The sequence below is a fragment of the Diprion similis genome, chromosome 3 (genome assembly GCF_021155765.1).
Source record: "Diprion similis isolate iyDipSimi1 chromosome 3, iyDipSimi1.1, whole genome shotgun sequence".
Lineage (NCBI taxonomy): Eukaryota > Metazoa > Arthropoda > Insecta > Hymenoptera > Diprionidae > Diprion > Diprion similis.
Window position 1 is genome coordinate 2,638,902 of NC_060107.1, and position 26,271 is coordinate 2,665,172.

At 39.0% G+C, this 26,271-nt stretch overlaps 1 protein-coding gene across 2 annotated transcripts in view; it reads right to left on the minus strand.

The window, feature by feature from the left end:
• The window catches only part of LOC124404384 (discoidin domain-containing receptor 2-like), a 41,879-nt gene extending 19,927 nt beyond the window's left edge, over positions 1 to 21,952 (minus strand). For both annotated transcript variants that reach the window (XM_046878469.1, XM_046878468.1), the window contains exons 1-2: positions 21,526 to 21,952; positions 12,152 to 12,258 (exon numbers count right to left, since the gene is read on the minus strand). In XM_046878469.1, the coding sequence (XP_046734425.1) occupies positions 12,152 to 12,252 (101 nt within the window). In that variant the 5' untranslated portion in view covers positions 12,253 to 12,258; positions 21,526 to 21,952. The remainder of the gene's footprint in view (positions 1 to 12,151; positions 12,259 to 21,525) is intronic.
• Between the last annotated feature and the right edge of the window lie 4,319 nt (positions 21,953 to 26,271).

A 26,271-nucleotide genomic window follows, 5' to 3' on the forward strand; every position in this document is an offset into this window, starting at 1 on the left:
AGTGCACTGGTCCAACTTTGATGGTGGATAATGGCAGGTGGAAAGTGGAAAGTGGAAAGTGGAAAGTGGAAAGTGGAAAGGCATACATAAGGGGGCGAGAAGGAGACGCAAAGAAGGCGTAGGTGTGAGGGTGTGGGTTAAGGAACTACTTCTGGGTCATGTTGGAGATCGAGGTACGTCCTTCTCGAGTGGCGGCGGCGGTTTGTCTTCCTGAACAAAAGCTTCTCGTCCGGATAATTGAGCGGTAATCTGGCCGAGCATCCTCGAGACGATTTTCTCTCCGGGGGATTTAAAGCTCATCGCCCACTTCCATTTTCCGTTCGTTCTTTCATTCGTTCGTTTGTTCGTTCGCAGGCGACGTTTCGCGGAGCTTTCGCTCCTCCCTTCCACCCTTCATCCCCTTCTCCATCCCCTTCTTATTTGCTAGGCTCGTTATCGAAACGTGAATTTTCTTCCATTTACACACGGCACGGATCAAATTTCTTTCCCGAATAATTCCTATAGGGTTGGAAAAAGTGTACGAACCGTAATAAAAATTATCTCAATAATAGTATCTGTGTTTGGTAATCTAAGAAGGGTAACAAACATGCAAAAATTGAAGTACCTAACGAAATGTTTGAAATTTCCATGTATCGCCCATTCAAAATATTCTCCCTTCCAAATTCTAACCCCCCAACCCCTAGACGACGTTCTCCTCGACACCATGGATCTACCACGACCATACCTTCTACTTTGCGCATGTCTTACCATTCATTCATTAATTACGTAAGAGTCCCAAGGGGTAGAGGAGGGTTTAAAAAAACTATACGTGACCTTGTCTCGTAGGAACATGGGGGGGGGGGGGGGGGGGGTAAAAGTCATTCTCATGTAATATTTTACAAGCCTGAATACGCGGAATAGACATTTTCTATGGAGAAAAAATGTTTCGACAAACTATGAGATCTATTTTAAAAATTTTTTATATACAATTTCATTTACCTATATGTTGTTATTGTAAAAAAAAAATTTATTTCACAATAAATTTTTAAAATCATAAATGTCTTCATATTTGCACACTTTGAAGCTTATAAATGAAAACAATAGATAAAATCTTAGGTAAGAAGTGGGAGGGGGAGTCCAAGAAATCTTATGTGTTCTTACACGGGGTAGGGGGAGGTGGGGGGGGGGGGGGGGGGTAAAAATGTTTAAAATCGTCCGTAATTGCGTAATTAATGAATGGCCCCTCATCACGTGACGGGCACAGACGAGATCTCTCAGCGAATCATCAGGCTTTGCACGCCTCTTCTCAACGTCATCAACCATTTTCTGGGTCATTGCGTATTCCCTGTAGGGTGTTAAAAGGGTTTCTCATACGGCCAATCAAGAAAAATCGGACTCCCTTCCTCCCTCCCTCCCTCCCACCCACCCTTCTCTGATGCAGATTATCGTTTTATTCCACTTCTGGGCTGCTTGTCGAAAGTAAGGAAGCGGTTTTCGATGTTTTCCAAAGAGTTTGATTAGAAAGGCTGTACAAGGTACAAGGTCATTCGGGATCTCGTATCACGTGGTAAGTTGGTTTATATCTTATATCTGACCGGAAGACAACAGGCTGTTTTGGGAGAAACTGGAGAGTAGTCGGACTGGTTACCCGTTCCCTCGGGAGTTCCGTAGGACGGCAAGCTTCTTGGATCACTATTGTTCTCGCATTAATTAACTTGAACGACTTGCCTTCTGTTTTCCCAAGAAAGTCACGTAAAAAAAAAAAAAAAAAATATAAAATTCAACGATGAGATGTGGGCACGACTAGAAAAAAAAAAAAAAAAAAAAAAAACAACAACAACAGCAACAACAACGAAACCGACAACAACATCAAACAGCAACAACCCTTGACGTAGAAATAAACCTGACAAGTAAATTCGACCAATAACACAAGCCAAGATGTATCAAGAATTTGGTAAAATGGTTCTAGAATTCGGTGGTTCAAAATGAACATATAGGCGATTCCGCAATTTATGGAGATGATAAAGGCAGGCACCGCGTGGCACTATTCCTGGCATGAGCTAACCGGAATACTGAATTGCGGAACGGAAACGAGGAGATAAAACCGACACGCCATATCGTGAACACAGAGAAAGAGAGAGAGAGAGAGAGAGAGAGAGAGAGAGAGAGAGAGAGAGAGAGCGAAGGGGGTAGTTTTGTGTGCAGAGAGCATACATATATATATATATACATGTGTAGATGTGGGGAGTGTATAGGAAATACATACTGGGGGGGGGGGGGGGGGGGGGAGGGAGCGACGGGAAGAAATACGATGAAAGGTGCAATTGAATTCACGTTCGCCTCGGCGAATCGATGCGATCTCAGTGCTTGTATTTATATATCTATCCATCTATCTATCTACCTCCCTTCCCTCCCCCCTCGCCCTCTATCTTCTTGTATTGATAAGAGCGAAGTGGCTGCACAACAGTTGAAACAATTTCGTCGAATACCTGTACGATCAGAAAAAAAAAGATTCTTCATCGTCTGTTACGGAGGGAAATTTTTTTTTTTTTTCAATCTTTTTATTCCCGACTCCAGACCAGAATGTTGGCTTTTTTTTTTTTTTACCTGAAAACCTGGACGAAAGTAGGATATTGTTATCGGTAACACTTTTCTCCCGCATTTGCAGTAAATATGAGGCTATGTTTTCCGCATTTGATAATCTCCGACTTTATTCCCTTGGTACGTAATGTGATATTGTTTGAATATAGATTAACCTACAAATTATATAATAATATAATCGTTGTGCCGAAGGGATGAAAAAAATATTTCTTTAATTTCATTCCATAGAGATTCATTTCAGCGGAATAAATTTTTTTTGTCTCTTATCAAGGATAAAATTCTCTGTAATATATGACTCGTACGTATTCGAGTGAATTTATTTGTTTTTTTTTTTTCCATCTGCCAGGTATTAATTCGATAGATTACTATTTGAGAAAATTGTCCCTTAAAAAAAAAAAAAACATAAAGAAGAAAAAGAAAAAGAAAAAAAATCATCAACTTCGAGTTACTTGTTGAAATCACACGCGATTCGAACGAGAGTTTCGCAGGACAATGGACATTTCTGTATTTATAATACAAGCTTCGTTTCAAAACAACGGGTTCGGCGAAAATTTTGCCGGACGTAGGTGTACTGCGCGAAGGGGGAAGTTTGACGGGCTTAACACGGGGTTAAAAAATTAATCCTCGTTCACTCAGTCACTCAATCTCGGTGGGGGGGGGGGGGGGGGGGGGGGGGAGGGGGGTGAAACGCGACGCATGACAGCTCGGTAAAACAGCTAGAAATGCGCGTTTTTAACACCAAAAATCCATTCTCATCGGTCACAATGTCTACATGGAAATTATACAGCTTGCATGGGAATATTACTGTCGTTTTTGGCTGAAGGGGATTCGAATAATTGAAGAAGAGAATTAACCCTCCGTCGGTAAGGTGGGTCTATGATATTTTTTCAACAGGATTGTGATTTCAAATATGTGAAAAAATTTACTAGTACTATCTTGGATGTATAGATTGGTTAAAAATAGTTTATTTCGCTACTTACAATTTCGTTTAAAAAAAGAGGGATACTTATTTTTTTTTTTTTTCCTCTGGTTTTTAATATAGAAAGGTACAAAAAACCCTTAAAGACCAACGTTACCCACGGACGATTAAGGGGTCCCCCTTCATCCCTTAAAAGAGCTTTTGAACGAAAACTAAAAAAATTCAAAAAAAAAAAAAAAAAAAAAAAATCCACTTATACGGCGATTTTAAATTCTCATCTTCAATTTGAGGAAGATCAGAGTATAGCGATTGGTGTGCAGGACAATATCGCATATCCGATATCGATTCTCTGTTCGGATGATCGGGGTTGCGGTGACACTTGAGCATGAAAGTTGAAAAATTCCAACCTCGTCGTAACTCAACTTTGGAAAATCGAGGGACGTTGCACACGCTGAGAATTTATATTCTCTATATCTTCTTTATATCGAGCCGTGCAGCTACGAGAGTTTAAGTTCGGAAGTTGGTGCACCGGGTGTTGAAGTACACGGCGGTCGTTCAAACATTTTGTATCCGGTAATTGAATCGACGAGGATATTACAGCTCGCGAGTTTAACAGCATTTCCGGGCGATATTATTCGCCCGTTTTATCTCTATTAAAAATATTTTCAACGATTCCATTCGATCATTTTAATAATTTTTTTGAGGAAGTACTTTTTTCATAATTTAAATGAATTTTTCTCCTATATATATATATATATATATATATATATATATTTTTATTTTTTTATTATTATTATTACACAAATTTTTCATCCTGTATACACTCGATTCTGAAAGTCTGAAAGTTAATCGATCTGAACACCCTCGACGATGGTGAGAATAATTCGCTTTTTGAGTCTATATGGGCTGCAGCAGCTGTATAATTCGAGTCAGGCAAGTGCAGCGAGAAACGCATTGCAAGCCGAGCGGAAGGCTGTCGGCAGCCTCTTCCAAGGGGTGCATTGTGCTTGGCAGAGGTTTGCAGGGGTGGCATCGACCAGGCGAGAATAATGCTGCATTATGCACCAGCAGCCCGAGTCACGCATGCACAGGGTGGAAACGCGCGGTTCGTCGCTTCGGGATCCAGGAATAGATTGTTATTAACTAACCCGAGGATCACTCGCTGAGCTGTGTTTTTTCAAATTCACGTTTATCTGTTTTCAGAAAAAAATTAGAGAGTTATTGATAAATCACACCGAAAATTAAAAGTCGAGTTATCGTTAGATCGTCACGTTTTGAAGCTTAGAGAATCGCTGAAGAATTTTTGTCACCACAAACCCCGAAATCATATTAAAATAATTCGATAACAATTGCCGAATTTCTTTTCAAATTTGAAAAAAATATAATAGGAAATTTTTTTTTCTTGGGTATATATTTTTTTACAAGAGTAATAATATTTTTTTTAAATCTGTAATCAGGAGGTTTTAGTGAACATTAGTGTTACTATCTGTAAAAAAAATCACATCACGATACTAGAAAATCTAAACGAATTGCACTTCTTCTAAATGAAAATTATTTTGGACCGCTAATCACAAATCTAAGGTCAGATTTGCAAAATTTAAATTTGGCGTATACGATGAGCTGAAAAACAAAAAACGAAAAATATTTGGATTTTGATGAAAATTGGCACTCGCGAATCTGATGTCAGATTACGAAATCCAAAATGGCGATCCAACATGGTGGAAAAAATCTAAAACTAGTCCAATCGTGGTAGAAATTGATGGGCGGAGGTTTTTTGGGTCGCCGAAAACGAATCCGACGTCAGACTTTCAAAATTTGTAATCGCAAAACCAATATATTGGTTCAAAATAAAAAGAATCGTCATATTTTCATGTACTATGACTTTAAAATCGTTAATCACGAATTCGAATTAGATAAAATTGTTATTTCTTTCGTAGAAAAACCGGCAATTTCGTGGTTTTGGCCAATGGCCATTCGAAGACCCGATATTCCCTGAAATTTTTCGATCTAGCAGGCATTCTTGGCAAAAGCATAAAACCTTTTTTCTACAAATCCTGCAGGTATCTATAATACTTGCATTATAAATCCTCGTGTATATAATAACAATAAATCATATTCACGATGAAATATGATCTTAAAGCCTTTACAAGCCATGACATAAGTCGACAGACGACATGTTATGCCGTTCATTTTTGGTCCCTTGAAAGGTAACTGGAGACACGCGATTTTCAACCCCCTGCCAAGACAAGGGTTAAAAAAAAAAAAGTGTTGTTTAGAACCGAGGGATCGACGTGCCCGTCGCCGATTTACATATATATCTTTCCACCCACATCTAGATATAGTATATATATATATATGTGTTATACACAGAGAAATGAAAAACGAAAGAACGAAAAATCGACTGCGACAGCCGTCTGTCCGAAAATATGTACCGACTTGTATTACGCACATCGCGATTAGAGTGATAAACTGATATATGATATACAGATTGGCGTGATCGGGGTGTAGATCTGTTTTTTTTTTTTTTTTTTTTCGTTATTATTTTTTTTTTTTTGTTTTTGTTCTTGTTTATCTATATATTTCACCTTTTTTCGTACCGTACCGGAAGGGTGCGAGGGGGTGGGAGGGTAAAATAATGGATGACCTGTCTCGTTAGCGGAAATACCGTGCAGCACGTTCGAATTCGTGCCCACCGATCAGACACGTACGCATCGAGCTGTTTCTACCCTGGCTGAGTTCTCTACTGCATTTTTTATCATTTATTTCCAGGTATCGTTCCGTCTATACACTTCATACTATAAGCTGAAAAAAGCGAATCGAGGATTGTAACGAGTCTGTGATAAATTGACACGTGGAGTCGGAGAGCGCGAAATATGAATTAAAATAAGCGCACAAAAGGGTGGAGAAAGTTTTTATATCGATTGTAACTCGAACAGCTGTGGCTCATATATTGTACATTTTTATTTCGATGGAAACTGGCTTGATTGTATCTGATATGAATAATGAAACAACAACAAAGAAAGAAAAGAAAAAGAAAAAATAAAACGAAATATTCACAGCAATAATGTATTTGATATGGACGTTAATATAAACAAAAGAAAAGATAATTGATATTATATATATATATGGATAGTTCGGTGATAAGGCAAAGTATAAAACAACTTTGTTTTAGAACGTTACAAGACAAGTAGATTATTGTGACAAATATTTGCCGAACTTGGTCTCAACATACATACAGATATCATCAATTATTCATATCGCCCAAAAGCCAAAGTTTGGCACACGGTGTTCGTTTTACTCCCTGTAAAGGTTCTTTTCGTGTTTACGATTTTACACGTCCCGGGGATTTTGGCGAGAGGAAACTTTTCGCTTTTACAAATGAACGTCAAGTCGGTAGGTATATATATATATTATTATATATATATATATGGTATAATATTATATACATATATAATATTCCTCTCCTACCTGTTCGTGAGGGTGAATTTAACATTATCTAGAGTAAAGCCGAATACATTTGTTGGGCGAAAAAGCAGGGAGTGGAAAGAAGAGTAAAAAAAGTTGGAAATGATTGCTGAGATTCTGGAAAGTCTCTCTCGGTCGTTGAAATTCGCGAAAAACGTAATTTGCGAGAAATTCTATTCGACGAATGTATATAAGCAATGATCTCGGGGTATTGATCATGCTCGATCTCCTCAATTATCGATTCTCAGATCGATGAAAATTTCTCAAATTATCGAATCATAATGTGGAATAGGAAATGCGAAATTATACGCGTTATATTTGACATGAAATCGTAGGTACGCACGATCAGATAATGTTATTGATAAAAAACGCACCTCGCGTGTTAACACGCGTGCTTGATTATGGTGTTCAGATATCCCACTCAGTCGGTAGTCAAAATAATACTGTACGATTATAATTCTTTACTATTGTAGATACGCGACGAATCGTTAATTTTTGGATTAGCGTCACGTTTGATATATTTATACCTACCATGTATAATTCTCACGTGCATGAGTTCACATGCTTGATTATTGAATTTAATTACAACGTATATTCGTGTTTTTTTTTTGTTAAAACGTTGCAGGTTCAACGAAATCAAAAAAAAAAAAAATCACATCCGAGTAGATGGCTAGAAAAGTAGGCGAAGTTTGAAAATTTTTCTCAAAAAAAAAAAAAAAAAAAAAACCATTCGTTATATCGAAATATAATATCGAGCCGTTTGTTGCTAAGGATTTTTTATTTTTTTTTCTTATTGAGGAAACAGTCAACGTTTCGACTATAACGTTCGCTTTCCCGCCTAAGTTCAAAACCTTTTTTTGGATCATAGAAAAATAAATAATTGAATTTAAAAAATCTAGACGCAATGAATAAGGCAAAATGTACAAAAACATTGTGTCCAAATTTGGTAAAAATTGGTCGTGTCGTTTTCGAGGTATCCTAGGCGATAACTCGGAAACGCAGTTTCGAGATAATCGAGTTTAAAGTTCGTTGAATCGGTCGCAATTTGTAGAATTCTTTGGATTTCATGATGCAATTTACACACAATATTCTTCATACTCTAAACTTTCATAAACGGGAATAAAAAGAAAGTCGATTTTCTAAAATATTTTACTCAGCTGTGCCTCCTTAAGACTATATGTAATTAAGATTTTGGTTAAAATAGCTATTTATGTAGCATGCCCGTAAACCGCCTGTTTTTTTGACAAGGATAAAGATTTCAGGACGAGCTGAAGGCGAGCCGAAAGCGATCCGGAAGCGAGTACTGAAATTATCCGAGTCAAAAAACGGTTTACGGGCATGCCACATACAATATTTTTTACGGAATGGGCATTGAAAAGCAAAACGAAGAGTGAGGTTATGTCGCGATCTGTTCGACGAAGCTACTTTATTCGGCAGTTTGGGATGCGCACTTCGAACTGCGCATAAAAACTGCGGAATAAAGACTTTATTCCGCAACTTTGTTCGCTGCCGTATAAAGCGTCACTTTACGGAACGAAAACTGCGACAAAAAGTTAACTTTTCAATGCCCATGCCTCAAAAAAGATTTTGTTTAATCCCTAAAATAATGAATGAGAAATAAACTTACATAACATCGGTATAAATTAGTCAAGTTGTTCAACGATCTGCAGTTGTTCAATCACGCAGGTACAGTCTGTTTAATTAAATTGTCTGCGTCTGTTCACCCGTCTAGTACACACACAGATACATCGTTGCAGTATACATATAGTGTCTAAATTGCGAAATCTATTTCGGCATGATCGCACTTCGTATTAGTGAACCGAAGCAAAAGCTCAGCAAGAGGCTAAGCCTGCAGTGCTAATATTGTTCTCTGAGAATGCATGGATGCGTTGCCGATCGTTTCGGGGCATGTAATTCCAATAATTTAACGATCGCACCCGGCATGCGTTGTTGTGGGAACAGGTGTTTACCCCAAAGGCATAATCTCACGCTCCCAGGTCTAGACTCAAAGAGTCAAAAGTCTAGACTGCATTGAGTCGAGAAAGAGCATCGGGTGAAAAAAACCGAGAAATATATGGAGGGTTGGTTGTTATTTTCCGAGAAAATTTAAGGGGTGCTATTAGGCGCTGTTAATATAATACGTTGCGTGTAGAAATCTGGCACCTTGTAAAAACCTTTCTTATCGAGATTGTTTAACCTCACGATTCGAACGTTTTTTTCGTTCATCTTAATTTTTGGTTGATTATTTTCTCTGGTTTTTTTTTTTTTTTTTTTTTTTCTTCTTTTGACGACCAATAAAAAGATAGAACTTTGAACCTTTTCTTACATATTTATGAAGATTTCAATAGTGTGTGAAAAAATTTTTAGGTGTAAATATTCGTAACAAAATGAGTTGTACCATCCCACAAACAGCCATCTTGAAAAAACGGTTGTTTAGTATTTCCACGATATCTCAAAAACGGTTTCACCGATTGTTTTGCAATTTTGATGGGAAATTTGCACATGCATAGTCGTAGGATGAACTACAATCATTTGAAAATTCCGAGCGATTCCATTTTTTTTTTTTAAACAAAGTTATCGAAAAAAATTAATCATAAAATTTCATGACTTTTTTAGATAATTTTGCTTAAAAAAAAAAATAGAAACGCTCGGAATTCTCAAATGATCGTAGTTCATCCTACGACTATGCATGTGAAAATTTCCCATTGAAATTGTAAAGCAATCGGTAAAACCGTTTTTGAGATATCGTGAAGACACTCAACAACCTTTTTTTCAAGATGGGTGTCTTCGAGGTGGTACAATTCATTTTGTTACGGAGATTTATGACTAAAATTTTTTTTACACACTACTGAAATGTTAATAAATATACAATAAAAAGTTGAAAGTTCTATCTTTTTATTGGTTAGCAAAAAAAAAAAGAAATCCTTCAAAAACTGGCCGTCACACGAGGTGACACCTCTTCAGTGTGTATTCTGGTCTAGAAATTTGTAAAAATCGTTTTTTTTCTTCCATATTTTCAAAGTTTAGACCTTTAGGCATAAACCTCTGAGAGGATTTTTGGAAATTCAAATTATTTTCGGAGTTACAGTTATTTTTGTGACGCGCGATTGTGGATTAAACCAAAAAAAAAAAATGTGTTATTATTTAAAAAAAAAATCGTAATGGTAAAAAAAAAACAGAGGCACAAGAAAACTGGTCAAAAAAAAAAAGGAAAAAAACAACAATAAAGGTCTTCTAAAAAGATGCACGGTAAAAATGTTTTTCATTTCTTTTTTATCCCATTTAGAAAAATGCCTAAAATTTAGACCTCTAGACCACCTCAACGGTATCGTTCGATGAAAAATGAAAAGAGCAGCAGCACATCGTGTAACTTTTATGGATTCAGTTTTTTTGTTATGTTATAAGGTGAACTTTAATTCTTTTTCATCTCGTTCGCAAGTTCAGGCTTCCTTGGGACGATGTGAATCCAAACGAATCAAAGCGGCGGAGAATGAATGTTGTACATAAGAAAAACACCAGTTTGATCGATGAAAGCCAATGACTTGAGATCCTTAGGCTCAGCCTATATCTATATCTAATATCTAATATCTAATATCTAATAGAGGAGCTGTATAACGGGATGCGACGTCGCGACGTCCCGGAGATCGCAGAGGTCGCTGACGGGTTGGAACACCCTTGAAGCGTCTCGAGTCTCTCAGCCAACCATGCCCTTTCCATCTTCCTTTGTGTACAACTGTTTACTCGCCGAGAGAATCTGCCATTTACCGTAACGAGGGAACCTTCACCCCCCCCCCCCCCCCCACACACTTTCTTCCTCCAACTACTGCCGCAAGCTCTTCCGTTTAGCCCTTCAACGAGTTGCAGGCAACGACGCTGCTGTTCCTTCACCTCTTCGTGCAGGTGTTGATGACGCTGTTTTGCGTCGTTGCAGGGCTGATTTGATCCCCTTCTTTCATGAATACATGCTTGCATTTCATCAACGTTTCAAGTTGGGGAGGGGATGGTTTTTAAAGTTAAAAAAAAAAAACAGAATTATCATCATCGTCGTCGTCGTTGTCATCAAAGGCTTCTGCAGGAACGATACTCTTAAGTCATTCCAGTTGACGTGGCGATTAAAAATTTGGAAAAAAGTTTCGAAAGAAAAAATAGTCTGCATGTAGCCAAAGGTTCCAGAAACACTATATACTATACATTATATATTAGTTGTTTGAAATTCAAACCATTGTCAAAAAAAGAAGCGTCTTTAAAGCTGAGAATCGCTTTTTCTCTTTCATCGATATTTGGCAAATCATGGAGAACGAGATGCGTGACCTATTAACCATTTATTGAGCTTTAGCACCTAGTGCGAGGATTTGCAGGCAGGATACACATCCACAGAGAAAGAGAGAGAGAGAGAGAGAGAGAGAGAGAGAGAGAGATACGCGGGTAGAAATCTTGGTATCGATTTGGGGAAATGGTTCGTTCGGTTCGTCGCAGGGCTCAGCCGTCCATTATTAATGGGATTCTACTTTCGCCATTTGGGTGATCCGTTCAATTACGATTGGAACGGGAACGCCAACAGCGATTGAGCGAAGCAGAGAGTCCGGAGAAAACTAAGTCTCATTCCCATATATAGTTTAACATAACAGCTGCTAAGTGCATTTCAATTATTTCCTTTTTTGTTTAATCCACACAATTTATATTACCACACATTAAAAAGTGCGATTTCCAGGCAAGAGAGAGAATCTTGGCTAAAGCCTGCCGAGGTGAACAAAGACACGTGAGCATTATTTGTTATACCATTGGACTGAGATATAACAGGAAGCAAAAACAAAGGATCGAGAAAAGCAAGTGGACGTGATATAAAGGAGAAGGGATAAAAAGAACCGGACGTCGAAAGGAGCTGGATAAACACGCGCGACATCATCCTCGACATCGCGTAGACCATGAAGGGGATGAATCCCTCTTTCGCGTCCAGCCGCAGCTTATATCGGTTTTCTTCTCATGCGTGTATGACCAACATGGAAAAACCCGATGCTGTTCATCGTTTTACTATATGTATACTTCTTCAAATATCCAGCTCAGACATAAAACACGGAGAAAAAGAAGAAGACGAAGAATGTAAGGGAGTGAAAAGAGTCAGATTTGATCTCCAGATCCATTTATAGATCAACCAAAATATGGAAATTTTTTTCTTTCTTTACTCACCCATCGTGGATGACGCGACGTGTTCGCCAATCCATATCAGCTGAAGAATAAGCGTGGCCTTCATCCTGCCCGATGAATTGTCTCCTATGACTTGGTCTCATGTGAACCTGTAAAAAAAGAAGCAGAGTGTCACCAAAGAGATAAGCTCAGTTTCATCCCGGAGGATGGATTCCGCGAATACCTTCATTATAGGTATACCAATAATCTACCGAAGCGAAGGAAGCTGTAGTTTAGTCATGGCGGTTTCAGTTCCAAACTTTGCTAATTATGCGCGAGTATCACAGAGTAGCTAGCTGTACGGCAATTCGTGTTAATTCGTCCATGTGCGAATTCCAAAACATGGTGCAAATCAGGCGTCGTAACTGCAGCTGCCGATCAATGCAGGGTAAACAAGCTTCTACTCTCCTCTTCTCTCCTCCTAATTTACGGTACAGGGTGAAACCAGCCGGTAAAAAAAATCCACTGAATCCAGTTTCGCAGACCCTTTTCGCATCCGAGACACGCGCACGCGTTTTGCCCGAATCGAATATCATACGAGGTGTCCATAAGCCTAGTGATAGTAAAAACAACAGTTTCTCCGAGGGCGTAATACGTTCCTTAATCTTAATTCTTCTCTCGTTACGACACTGCCATAGATTAGCAAGGATAGTAGTACTGGATACAGATTCCTGCACCGACACATTACCGACATTTAGAAAATGTTCGAGGCCCGGGAAATATCCTCGCTCTTACTCATTTCTAGAATGTTTTAGAAGTGTCGGTAAGATGTCGGTGCAGGAATCTGTATTCAGAAGCCGCTTTGCTGCTCTGCTCAACGCGTTTTACATACTGCACGGTTCAGCGACGATCAATCAAACGATTTCGAGAGGATATCGTACGAGCTGTCCATAAGCTTAGTGAGAGTAAAAACAACAGTTGCTCCAAGGGCATAATATGCTCCTCGCCCTTAATTCTTCTCTCGTAACGAAGCTGCGTAGACTAGCAAGAAGAGTACTGAATACAGATTCCTGCACCAACATGTTACCGACATTTCTAAAATGTTCGAGGACGAGGGAATATCCTCACTCTTACTCAATTCTAGAACCCTCTAAAAATGTCGGTAAGACGTCGGTGCAGGAATCTGTACCCAAAAACCGCCTTGCTGCTCTGCTCAACGCGTTTTAGCCTCCGTTCATCCGCCGAGATGGACCAAAGGTCATCCGGAGGTCGAATATCTACATGCTGCACGGTTCAACGACGATCAATCAACTGATTCCGAGAGCATCGCCTCGGGATTTTTGCTCACGGTTTTCTTCTCCTTCCGAAATTGCACAATAACGACGACGACGACGAGGACGACGAGGACGTGGAGAAGGATCGAGTTGTTCTGCAAACCGTTGCAGAGCAGAACTCCCTCCGCACATTATCGCGGCTACCCTCGCAGTTTCGACTTATCGCAGGTACATGGGACAGAACCCTTCTCGGCTGATGGCTTGCTCTTTCTCGCTTTCCACGGGGCTGCGCTCGCTCACTTCCGTCGCGATAACGGCGCCCCGTTTGCGCAAAGTGTGTTGCAGCTTCGGTATAAACGGGATACTTCTTCTTCTTCTTCTTCTTCTTCTTCTGCCCTGCAGACCAAAAGCTCGAGATTCGAGATACGGGGTTTGACACATGCACGAGCCAGCCACGCAATCTTCAACCACCTACCTACTCGTCTTTTTCATTTCCTTTCCACCTTGTGGGAGGAAAACCGCTTTTCGCGATGCGATAAGATTCGGAGTATGATGGACGCCGTCTGCATGAGCAGGGCGACGATCCAAGGTCACAGACTTTATTCATAACTCGGTCCAGACCATCCATATATTACATATATTTATGCGCGTAGGATCAGGCTTCCTGGCGTTGAAATCACCGGATACCTATAACAATACAATCGGGTCCAGCTCCCACCAGGACGCGGAAACCGGGTCAAGGAAACCAGCGGGGAAAACCAGGAGTTTATCTTCTTGCCCGTTTCGCGAGATGATAGCTTTCCGAAAGAGACCGCACGAGCCTCCTCTTATTCCGTCTAATTACAAGGAACCGTCTCTCCGACTTGACGGTAAAAACTCGAATCTCATCTCGAGTATATATTAAGAGCCAGAGAAGGATGCGCAAAAAGAACTCTTGTTCGTCGTTAAGCTTCCACGCGAAATATCGTCGAGGCTTATAAGTCAGGTCAGATCTCCGTTTCCTCAGTTAATTACAAACTGACAACGAGTTCAAACATATTTTAGTTTAATACTTATTGTTAATGAATGCTTGCACAGTTTCAAGGAAAACCTTGAAAGCAACATCACCACAAAAAAAAATTGTAAAAACATACGAGTCTTCGTTGACGTGCGACGCGTTTGTTGATCTGTATCGCAATTTCTTGGAGAAATATATCGGTACATTAAGATTGTTAGGTATTTTTATCTCGCCTCTCCCGGGACGAGAAACGTGATGGAATATATAAGCGGCCTGCGATCTGAGAATAAGAACGGAGAACGAAGAGGAGGAAGCGAGAAGTGGAGAACCGTTGGAGTTTAGCGAACGGCCTGCATCGTCGAGCGTTGTAAATTATGTACCACCATAACGGGGGCGGGGGTGGAATGCCTTTCTCCGCTTTCATTCGTCACTGTCACGCCTCCCTCCCTCCTCATTTTTACTCCCCCCTCAAGTCCCACACCAACTTTCACCCCTCTTCGCGTCTCTCCTGCACCCCGTCAAGTCATCTAACAGCCCAAGGGGTGTCCACCCTGCAGGTACCCCTCGTACACCGAGTTCGCTAATACATCCCTAATATTTACTCTGCACCACTTCCGTTTAATTTTTTTTGTTTCACTTTTCCCTCGGCATTCCTTTGTTCCCCTACGCGTATGGATATTTACGTATCACTTTGATTAAGGCTTGAATATGGTGAATTTTGTATAGTGTTATTGTACTATGATTTTGTAAGACTTTGTCTTTGTTGGAAAATTTTTACTGGGAAATGTGGCCACTTAATTTGGTTTCAGAAATATTATGGCTTGAGCTTGTTTTGGTTGAACGGAATGCGATGAAAGTTAAATTCGAAAATTTATCAACTTGATCGAGTCACAAATTTTTTTGAAAACAAACAAAAAGTTCACGTTTTGTACTGACTATATCGATCGAAATAAGCAGTCTGGCACAGTTTATTCCAAGAAACTTACCGCGAAAATTTTACCAGTTATATTACTGTAAAACGAATAAAATCAAACCGCAATGGGATACTGTGGTTTTATGAAAAATGAAGAAATAATTTTACAAAACAACAAAAACGTAAGAAGATACTGATCAAAGCGATTAAAAGTACCGATGAAATATATTCTTCTGTAAAGCACTGGTATTTTTTTTTAGATTTTTTCGACACGATTCGAATTTTTTACAAATTTTCGAAACCATGTTATTGATCGACACAATTTGAAAATTTGCAAATATTTTGAAAAATCATGTCTCAGATATCAAAATTTTTAAGCTTAAGACCGGAGTGAGGATATTTTTTCTTCTCACTGTTTTCAAGCTTTTTCTGTTAAAAAAACGTTAAAAAAATTAAAAGCGTCAGTCGTTTTGATCGACTCACCAGATCGTTGAGAATTTTTTTCCAGATTTTTTGCAATACATTTTTTTTCCTCTTCATTTTGCTCATGGAAAAAAAAAAAAAAAAAAAAAATTGCAAATCGTAAAATGGTCCGTGGGATCTAAAAAATTTTCAAAAACCCGTAATGACATATGAAAATATTTCAGCAATAGTGTATAACAAAACGACTCTCGCTTCTAATTTTTTCAACGTTTTCTTTTACCAGTCAAAGCTTAAAAACAGTGAAAAGAAAAAATCTCTCCACTCCAGTTATAAGCTTGAAAATTTTCATACCTGACACATGATTTTTCAGATTTTGAAATCGTGTCGATTAATAAGATGGTTTTTTGAAAAATTGTAGAAAATTCGAACCGTGTCGAAAAAATCTAAAAAAAAAAAAAATAATCTACTCTCTTTCAAAGTGAGGTGAATCGCATAAAATTTTTTGGGGCAAATCCGAAAGGTCATGGAGTGTACGTAGATCGAAGTGACCTGGGCTGCTCTATATATATATGTATATACCATGTATACTATATACATGTATACACCGTGTTAGTAAATCGAGAGAGTTTTTTTCCGAGCCTCCGAAGTTGGTGCAGGATATACGGTGTGGATGAGCCACGATCGATTCGACTATTTCCACTAATAGCCAGTTTGGCTCGAGCAACAAAGGCGTTTCTGACGCCGCTTACACCTCCTCGTTTACGTGGTTTCATACCACACGTCGTGTGCTTCTCGAGTTCGGGCGAAAGGCTGACGTGTCTGTCAGGTGAGAAGAAGCGATTATTTCACCGTCTATAAGTGTGTAACGCTGATTGGTGGGTATGAGAAAGGATGATAAAGAAGGCGACCTTCCTTACCGACGCGTCAACATAATAAGAAGCACAGTAAACGTCGAGTTGTCTTCTTTGACAACGTCGACGTTGACGTTCGAGGAAATGAAATTCGTGCCGTTCATTATCCTCCTTTCTTAATCCTTTGAGGAAAAAAAAAAAAAACGGACTTTTTTCAACGAAAGAGCTTCGTGTAGGATGAAGAAAAAGAAGAAGAAACTTGGAACTCTCGAAAAACGGTTTTTCGAAATGAAGCGAGATAATGCCGGGACACGTTAACCACCCGATATAGGACTGTTTCCCTTTATGTCCCAGCTTTATCTTTTCAACGCGGTTGACGTAGGTGCGGCCATTATTATCCAGAGGCACGGTGACATCCGGCACCCCTTATCCACCCCTCTTGATTTAATCGGTGGTTAAACGGCAAGAAGAAGGCCTCGCATAACTGCGGGTGAGTAATTTTTGTCAACGTCGTCGTTGGTCGGCTTCCGAAGCGAATGCAGCACGCGATTCTCGAGGCCAGTTTCGTCGACGATAAAACAGGAATCTAAATTTACCGAGGCTTGATTGGGCGTTAATTCGTCGACACTGAGCCAATCCGAAGCTGCTGCTGCCGCTGCTGCTCAGCTTAGATTCGCAATTTCCTAGCACTCCCATGGGTCATCCGAGGACCGGACGAACTTTCTAAATGAAATTTACCGCCCGCTAGGTTATCTTCTCTTTCCTCCCTCATCCCACTCCTCTTCTACTTCCTTTTCCTTCTCCAAACGTCTATCGATTTATTTGCTACACAACTCGGAGCTAATACCTGCCCGATGACTCAGCCTTTCACCCCTGCACGTAAGCCGTCGATGCGATTTGCGGAAACGGCATGTCATGTGGCCTCTTACATGATGCAGACGCCTGGCCACCGGAAACTGCATCATTGCTGCAAGGCTGCAGTCGCGCTTCGAGGAGGGATTCAATTAATCAGTTCAGGATAGAATGAAGCCCCGCGTTAAGGTGGTTCCTTTTATTTCGTTCTTTTTTTTATTATAGTACCACTCGAGAAATTTCGTACAAATAGTGAAAAAAATATTTAGAGATCGTTACAGAATATTGTGATATTTTTCGTTTATTTTTACGTGTACACCGTTACTTTTTTTTTTTTTTTTTTTTCGATTATTTATTTATCATGGTCCAATTAATTGTTCACAAATCGACAACAAACTACCCCTACTAATGACTTCTATAAACATTATTGAGCATTATTCTGAATTTTGAAAAATTATTAAAAACAAATTTTTTCGACCTTTGCATACAATAATTATGTGAAATGTTAAGTTTTTTTTACTTAAATTACTTATATAAGGAAATTTAATTTTAACAAATTTATTTTATTTTCAGAATTTCTATTTTCTACTCTTTTGGGGGTACAGTCGACTCTCGTTAATTCGAAAGTCGAGGGACTCTTAAAATATTACGAATTATCGAGTGTTCGAAATATGAAATGGTTCGGGATTTTTGAGAGAAAATAAATAAAACTTCGAATTATTGAGTGTTGATCAATTATTATTTATTAACTGCTATTCTTAAACAATGGCAAAAGTTTAGCGGATACGTGTACATATTCATAATGGGAATTAATTAATATTTGGAAAGAACTTCGTTATATTTGTTTGTTTCAAAGCATATTGCTGCTGCTCAGACTGCTCAATAACTTTTTTCAAGAAAAAAAGTGCCTGAAATGCAGTTTGAGCAGCATGAATTTTCTCCTTGTGCTTTATTATGGTTGAGAGAGTACTCAGAGGAATCTTAAATTCTTTTGCAACATCACTTTTCTTCTCACCTCCCTCTACTTTTTCGATTACATTCTTCTTTTCAGCAATCGTCAAGCATTTATACTTTTAACGACGCATAACTAACACAAACTTTTAATCTGTATACAAACAACGAAAGAATAACAGTAACTGAGAATGAACTGAACAACCAATTCGTGCGGAAGTGTGTGTCGAACTAATCATAACAAAAACAATCTTTCTGTCTCTTTCTCTCTGCGACTTCGAATTATCAAGTGTTTGACGCCGATGAGTTCGAATTAACGCGTGGTTTTATTACCTAACAATGTTTTTTTCGTTCGAATTACCGAGTGCATCAAAATGTATTGATTTGGTTCGAAATATCAAGAGATTTTCTAGGGAACTCGTGATAACTTTGAATTATAGAGAGGTTCGAATTATCGCAGGTTTGAATTAACGAGAGTCGACTGTACTTCATTTTGCCCGCAAAAACAAATTTTTTGTTTTTTTTTCCCTCACATCTGAAAATTATTTTTATTTTCTATGGTTACAATTAATAATAAAAAAAAAAAAAAACATTCAGCGTATTTGAGTCCTCGAAAACTAAGTATTTCCTTAAGTAGGTAACCCGTTTTTTCTCCCCCACCACCCCATTTACACACAAGTCCGTAAGGCGTCGACGTAAAAATAAATGAAAAATATTACAAACATTGGTAGCGACCTTTAAATATTTTCCCAGTTCCTCAAGCTTTAATGAAATTTGTTTTTTCTCTTTCAGCATTGGTCACAAATTTTTCGAGTGGTACCTCAGAAAACAAAAAAAAAAATAAAGTTAAAAAATAAACCACCCTAGTGATGCCTGCCCGTAGTATAATATACTCATACTCACCATGGACGAAATAAAGGAAAAAAGAATTCGGAGCTTTCATAATTTTTTGATGCTGCGCGGTTTTTTCCGTTTCCTATTTTCACGAAAAAACTCAAAACAGGAGGGTGGACGGGGAGGGGAGGGGAAATTAGCGCGAGCTTCTATGGCAGGCAACTAATACACACCGCTCGTCGTTAGCTCGATGTTTAATTTCGCTCTACCGCGGTAATTGCAAACCTGGAATATGGGGCATTCCGTATTCACCTCATACGGGTGGATATTGCACGGCCCATTTACACATAGGCGAGTCTTTTTCAATTTAGACTCTGATTTTATTTCAACGGCCGGTTAATTATTCCATATTATTTGCAGCATTTTTGAAAAATGTGAGAAACAGAGAAAATTAGTCGAGTCTAAATAACAACGTTTAATGTCTTCCGTTTCACTTTTAGGGGGTTCTGGGGAGGGGGGGGGGGGGGGGTCCATCGACTAAAGTAGCTACCAGAACTATAGATCGCAGACGGCTGTCGATTTTTTCCTGAATTCTGTTTTGCCTTCCAAAAAACATGCCTAAAGTTTACGGTGAGTCAAAAATTATTTAAACTTGGCTGATTTTGTATATACGACCGGAAACAAGATATCAAAAATCTGAAATGACAGATTGTTCGGAACAGTAAACAGTGTCTGCACACCAAATTTCAGCCAAAAATATTGAAAATTGTAAGAGGAGATACACTTTGGAAAATACAAAGTTTCTATTTTGAAAGATTTTTCAATGTCACTATTTTTTTTCGTAAAGTATAGTCAATTTTGTGTAAAAAAGTCCTATACTGTTTATCGCTATCATGGATAGTTTAGGCGGTATGAATTTTCAAAATGAAATTTTTGTTAAAATGACGATCTCGGCGGGTTTTCTGAATGGCGAGAAGTTTCGGCAAAGCTTTTTTTTTTTTTTGACCCAACAAGAATATTCTGTAGCGTGGAAAAAAACGGGTTCAGCGAGAGCAATCTTGAGAGCAGATGCATACGTGTATAGTACATACATACCTGTGTACTATATGAACTCGTGCACGGTGATTTCACAAAGAGAAAAACGATTCTTTCTTTCCACTTTTTAATTTTTCTCCGTGAATATTTTCAAGTATTTTCTGCGGCAGGATTGTTTAAAGTAATCCATGATATTGCCGAAATAAATAAACAGCGAAAGAAACAGGGACGCGGGGTTTGGAGCTTGCAAGCACCCTGCGGTTATTCGTGTTTATTCCAACGACAAAAGCTCGGGGGAGTGGAGGTGGGGATTTTTTTCACAAAGTGAAATGGTAATCCTGCAAGTGTAGGTTATACGAGACTAAATTTCGTCATACATAGCGAATAACAAACTTCTCCATGAATAAAAAGCTCCGAGGGTGAATTGGTTACCATTGCTGATGCAAAGTTTTCTGTGTTGAAAAAAAAAGCTCCGGGGATATTTGCCACTCCAAGTCGTGCACGACGTTCACGAACGCGAATTGAATTGTACCGTATTAAGGTTCCTGGATGATCGTACAGGCAGCGAGCTTATTTCGCGTCGAGATAAAGCTCCGTGTATCCATTCTTTTGTGTAACCCAATTCGCGAGGGGTTGCAGACTGCGTGGGTCGCACTTTCCAAACGCGAATATAAAACCCCCGACAAAGGACTACCTGTGGAGAGCTTAGAAGTCGTCGACGTCCTTGTCGCGAAAGCTCACATCGGTGGGCCTGGAACCGATAACACTGCCCAGGCAAAACACGCGTCGCACACATTTCTGGTCCCTCCCCTCATTTATCGCCCCTGCAAGCTTACACCCTTCGATAATTTGTCGATTCCACCCCCGATTCATCGCACATCTATAGAACGAAACAAATTAACGGATCCAAGAGATTCGACAATCAACCCTTAACTTTGATCACCGAGCTTGCGGCCACAGGGTAAAATTTTTTTTGGGTAGTAAAATATTTTTACATTGTTATACGTTCTCACAGAATTTGAGGCTAACTTCGAGTCGTCTTCGTCTGAGCTTTCGAAAAGTAAAAATATTGTCTGCAAGCTCTTGAAAGCTCTCAGCAGTGCACAAAAATTCACATAATAACAGTTCTCACCGCGACACGTTGAAGCCAAACGGTTATTGTTCGACGAAGAATCCCGCAAGCTCCGCAGAGAGTAAAATCCGAAAGCTTCAATTCCAAGAGTTTCGATAATCAACCCTTAACTTTGATCACGGAGCTTTTTTTTGGGTAGAAAAATGTCTTTACAATATTACACGTAGGTACTCACCGAGTTTGAGGCTGTCTTCGAGTCGTCTTCGTCTGAGCTTTCGGTGAGTCAGAATATCGTCTGCCAGCTTTCGAAAGCTCTCATCAACTCACAAAAATTCACATAACAACAATTCTTACCGCGACACGTTGAAGCAAAACGGTTTATGTTCGACGAAGAATCTCGCAAGCTCTGCAGAGAGTGAAATCCGAAAGCTTCACCGAGGCTCGATGAGCTTTTTCCCATGCTAAAAAACCCCGGTATAATCGTCGTCGCCGTGTCACTTCCGGCATTAGCCTCCGGCGATATCGCGATTTTGGGACATTTTTTGCATGCGGTATTTATCCAGAATATTTGCTGCCATCGGAACGTTCAGCGATTTTACTTATTCTCGATTGTTTTCGCAGCACCAGATGCGAAACGGCGCGATTTTGGTTACGGCAATAACCGGAAGCAAGAAAGGAAGGAAGGCGAGCGACGCGCGCGAAGCTCTCTCGCCGACTGAGCGCCAACCTGAGAGACCATCGATTTTAAACCGCGCTCGCAATCCTCACCTGGCCGACCGGCGCGGCGCTGGCTGCGCAGATGCGCATCGAGAGCGCACGCAGAGTCCCAGCCTCTGGGTCCAGCCCTCGGAAAAACTGCGAAGAGTCGAATTCGACCTTTGCGAAAAAACTGCGGGGCAAGAAAAAAAAAAAAAAAAACGGAGTTTACGACATCGCTTTGGGCTTGTAAATTTAAGTTGTACCGGCAATTTGTCGACAGATGCGTAGAGCTTTTCTCATAACGCTCGTTTCGACATGCGATCCGGTAAGTTGAAGCTTTTCGTAGGACTGAAAACGCCGAGAAAGAAAAATCTTAGATTCATCTCTATTTCAAGCTCTGAAATTTAGAAAATCACTGATAATGATTTAATTTTGCAATTTCATTTTACTCAAAACGACGTTTTTTTTTGTTTTTTTTTTTGTCAATGATTTTCACACTATAGTACATATATTGCTAGACCGTTTGTTAGATTTTCACATAATTTGGTAAAAAATGTTTAATTCTGCAATTCTTGCGTAGACTGAGATTATTTATATTCATAAACTAGATCGTGTCTATGAGTCATGAGTTAAAAACTACGATAAAATTACAAAATACAAAGAATTTATCGAATCTCATCACGTCTTTGATTTATAAACAACAGATTCTCATAGTTTTGACCTTGAATCATTCTAGTTCTTATAAAATTTACTGATCAGAATACAATCCTACAAAATTCCATAAAAAACGTTTCAACTGTTTTGTCTTCATAAAATGTTGTAAGACTTTGTTTAACAGTAAACCGCGTATAAACTTGACCGAAAATAAATTATTTTTCAAATCTAAGCTCCAATTTTTTTATCAATTGGAAGGTTCTCTTAATTTTCTTGACTAAAATTTCACTCCTGCCAAAAAAAAAAAAAAATGAAAAAATAAAAAAAAAGTGAACGATTGTTTTGTTTTTCCAGAGATTTAGAGAGCACTCTAAATATTCTTTGGTAAAATATAACTTCTCGATATCGAAACGGTGAGGCTTGACTTGGAAAAATTTTGAAAAACCCTTCTCTACCAATAAGCAGCCACCTAAGGTTGTAGGTCGACCACCCTTCAGCACTCGTTCGATCGCGGGGTTTCAGGCAGCATTGACCATGAATAAATTAGCCAGCATCAGCGATTGGGCGGACCGAAGGAGAGCAACATCGTCGGTGAAGTGTCCGAACCCAATTCCGCTAAAAGCAGGCGTTTAATTCGCGGGAACATCAGCAGGCAATGATTATAATAGCGGGGGATTTTTATAGGGGAGAAATTTCTTTCGCGAAGATTTTCGAGCGTCGAAATTCCGAAAATCATCCCGACGCGCAGTTGAACGCTTGCGATCACTGAAATTGCCGGGTCCCGAGTCGTCTGCAGCAAGTCGGGCGAAAATTAAAGGGATGAAAGGGGTGGCTGGCTGGCGGTAAGTGGGGTCGATATCCCTGCAGCTCCTTAACACCATCAGCAGCAGTTCAGTTTCGTTGCTGTTTAGGAAATCCCCTCATGTTTAGCTAGTTGGTTCTCCAAAAAACCTTTTTGTCTATTAGAAAACGACCACCCATTGCGAATCGTATCGTGATTTTAAGGGATGATGCTACCCTGTGTTTGACGAAATCGAGACTCATTTTTTGCAATTTATGTAAGAAAAATGAGTCAACATTTTTTCATTCTGTAATTAGAATGAAAATATTTATTCAAAATGCTTTTATTTCAGTAAAGAAACATTTTATCGCCGATTTTCGAATGTTTTGGACATCTTTCAGAAATTGAGGATTTTTCTTTTTTTCTTCTTCTTGTTTGCAAGAATCGCGTCATTTCTATTCTATAATTCTATAATATAATTTTAGAAAATAAATAGCGGCAATATATTTGACAATTATTTAATTTAATATAAGTATTGAAGTACAGGCTAGAAATTTTAATTTTTTTATTTTTCAACTGTTTTGAAATAAAACGGCAATGAAAGGAAACTCGTTTTTTTCACGCGATTTTTAAGCTATAAGAAAAAAAAACGAAAAAGATTTTGAAAAAAAGATATCAAAATCCAGTGAAGTGCGCAAGCTTTTCCAGAAATATTAATTTTCAGAAAAAAATTTACGTCCATTTGAAGGAAAAAGTTTTGCTTTTCTTTTTATTGAAAAAATCGGGCACAAAATCGTTAAATTTCAACGAATCGAAAAATCTTACGTATTTCACTTCAGAAAATGTCATTATAAATAAAGCTACGGTTGAAAAAACGAATATTCTTCCGTTCCTCGTCCTTTTCTTATGAAAAAACGTGGTAATAAACAAAAAAAAAAAAAAAAAGCAATTCAAATTTTGCTATGGATAATTTTGAACGAGAACGTGTCGGTTTTGGGAAACTTTGAATATGGCGACTGTTACCTTGTTTCTCGGGCTGCCTCCGGTAGATTTTTATTTATTTTATTTTTTTTTATTCAATTTACATTTCGAAAACATTTCTTCACTCTTATTACAGCGTGAATAACAACTGAACTTGTAATATGCGCGTAAAAAAGGGTTTATCGGCGAGCGAAGTCGAGGCGCGACGAAATAAAGGATGAAATAAGGATGGTCTGGATTTCGGTTTTACTACAGCGGTTTTTGAGGGATGAGGAGGTTGAAACTCTTTATTTACTCTTTAAAGCTGCCCTACACGCAAGCTGTTTCCTTCTCTTAATTTTAATTCTCGTTGTATGGTGTATTATTTATCCATATACCAAGAGAGCGGAATATCATTATCATTATAATAATTACTATACGAGTATATGTATATACATATTTATCATATATATTTATATTGCAGACACGCGTCTCACCCCGATGTTAATTTTTTAATTTCTAGTCTTTTTCCGAGTCCGTACGTTTCGTCCTGCAGGTCACATGCCGTGGATGAAAACGAAAGAGTAAAAAATACTTAATTGCAGGTTTAAGCACATCCTCGAGCTCAGGGTGAAAAACCGCGGTTTCCCTCCCTTACTCCCTCGGGTTTCTCATGTAGCAGCCGTTCACAATTACCTTTCCATGTCGTCATTTGCATAAGATTTTCCACCCCGACCTTATTACCAGCATTTTACGGCGCGTTGTTGTTGTTTTTTTTTTTAATTTTTTTTTTTTGGTGTTGTTTTATTTTTTATTTTTCTGTTTTTCTTTCCTCTTTCATTTCATTTCTCACGCTCTGTTTAGATTTGGTAGAGAAAAGTAAGTAACGAGAGGAAAGAAAAAAAAAAAAAACAAAAAAAAAAAAAAAACGAACAACCTCCCTGCAAAATGATGATCCAACGAAATTTGACCCGCTCAAAAATCCCCGGCAACTGTGGATGGATCGTTTTATCCGTACTTCTATGATCACGGATTCAAGGGTTGGAAGCGATATACATAAAATATAGATATGATATTCGGATTCGAAAATCATGCGGCAAAATCGAGTCGCGTTTGTATGGAATTTTTATCCATATAAGCGAATAAAGCGAACCGATTTCGGTTTCCTGAATTATTCACGGGTAAATCAAGCCCCTTTCCCCGGACACCTCGGTCACGCCACGTCTGTTTCCTCCCCCTCCCCCTCCCCTTCGCCATCATCTCTCATCCCTCATCCCTTATACCGCTGATCATCCCGGCGTCGAGACTTCGGTCCGTCCAGCTGTTCTGGCCTCTCTGGAGTTGCGTGCAGCCCCGCAAAACGTTCCGAGGTTTAAGGGATGGGGGTGAGGGGGTGAGGGAGTGACGCCGCGCCGACCGGGATCTGCACCATGTGCCAACTTAACTAAAGAGCTTAGGAGCTTAGTTAATTGATGCATCGTGCATAGTTAGAGCGACATTACCCCACCTTCGATACTGTTTAGTTCTTGTTCCCCGGTCGATTCGATAAAGCTCACCCCCATCGTGTGGCTGAGAGGGCGTTGAATTTTGGAAGGTGTAGAAATTGTGTATTTGATAAAGATTCACCGGCCTGAACCTGATTCTAGAATTTTTAGGAAAGGAGGGAAAAAAGTCGTTAAAAAATTCAGCAATATTATTTCCGCTTTTTTGCTGTAGAAATATGAGCGAGATCGAAAAATGCAAGTGAAACTTTTTTCCTCAGTGCGTTAAATTCGATTTTGTGACACTAGTGCGGTAATGTGCTATTTTCCGCATTCTGATTTGGGTACGCAAAGTAGAATTTTTCGCACTTGGCTGGAAGAAAGTTTTTACACGGCAATCAGAATT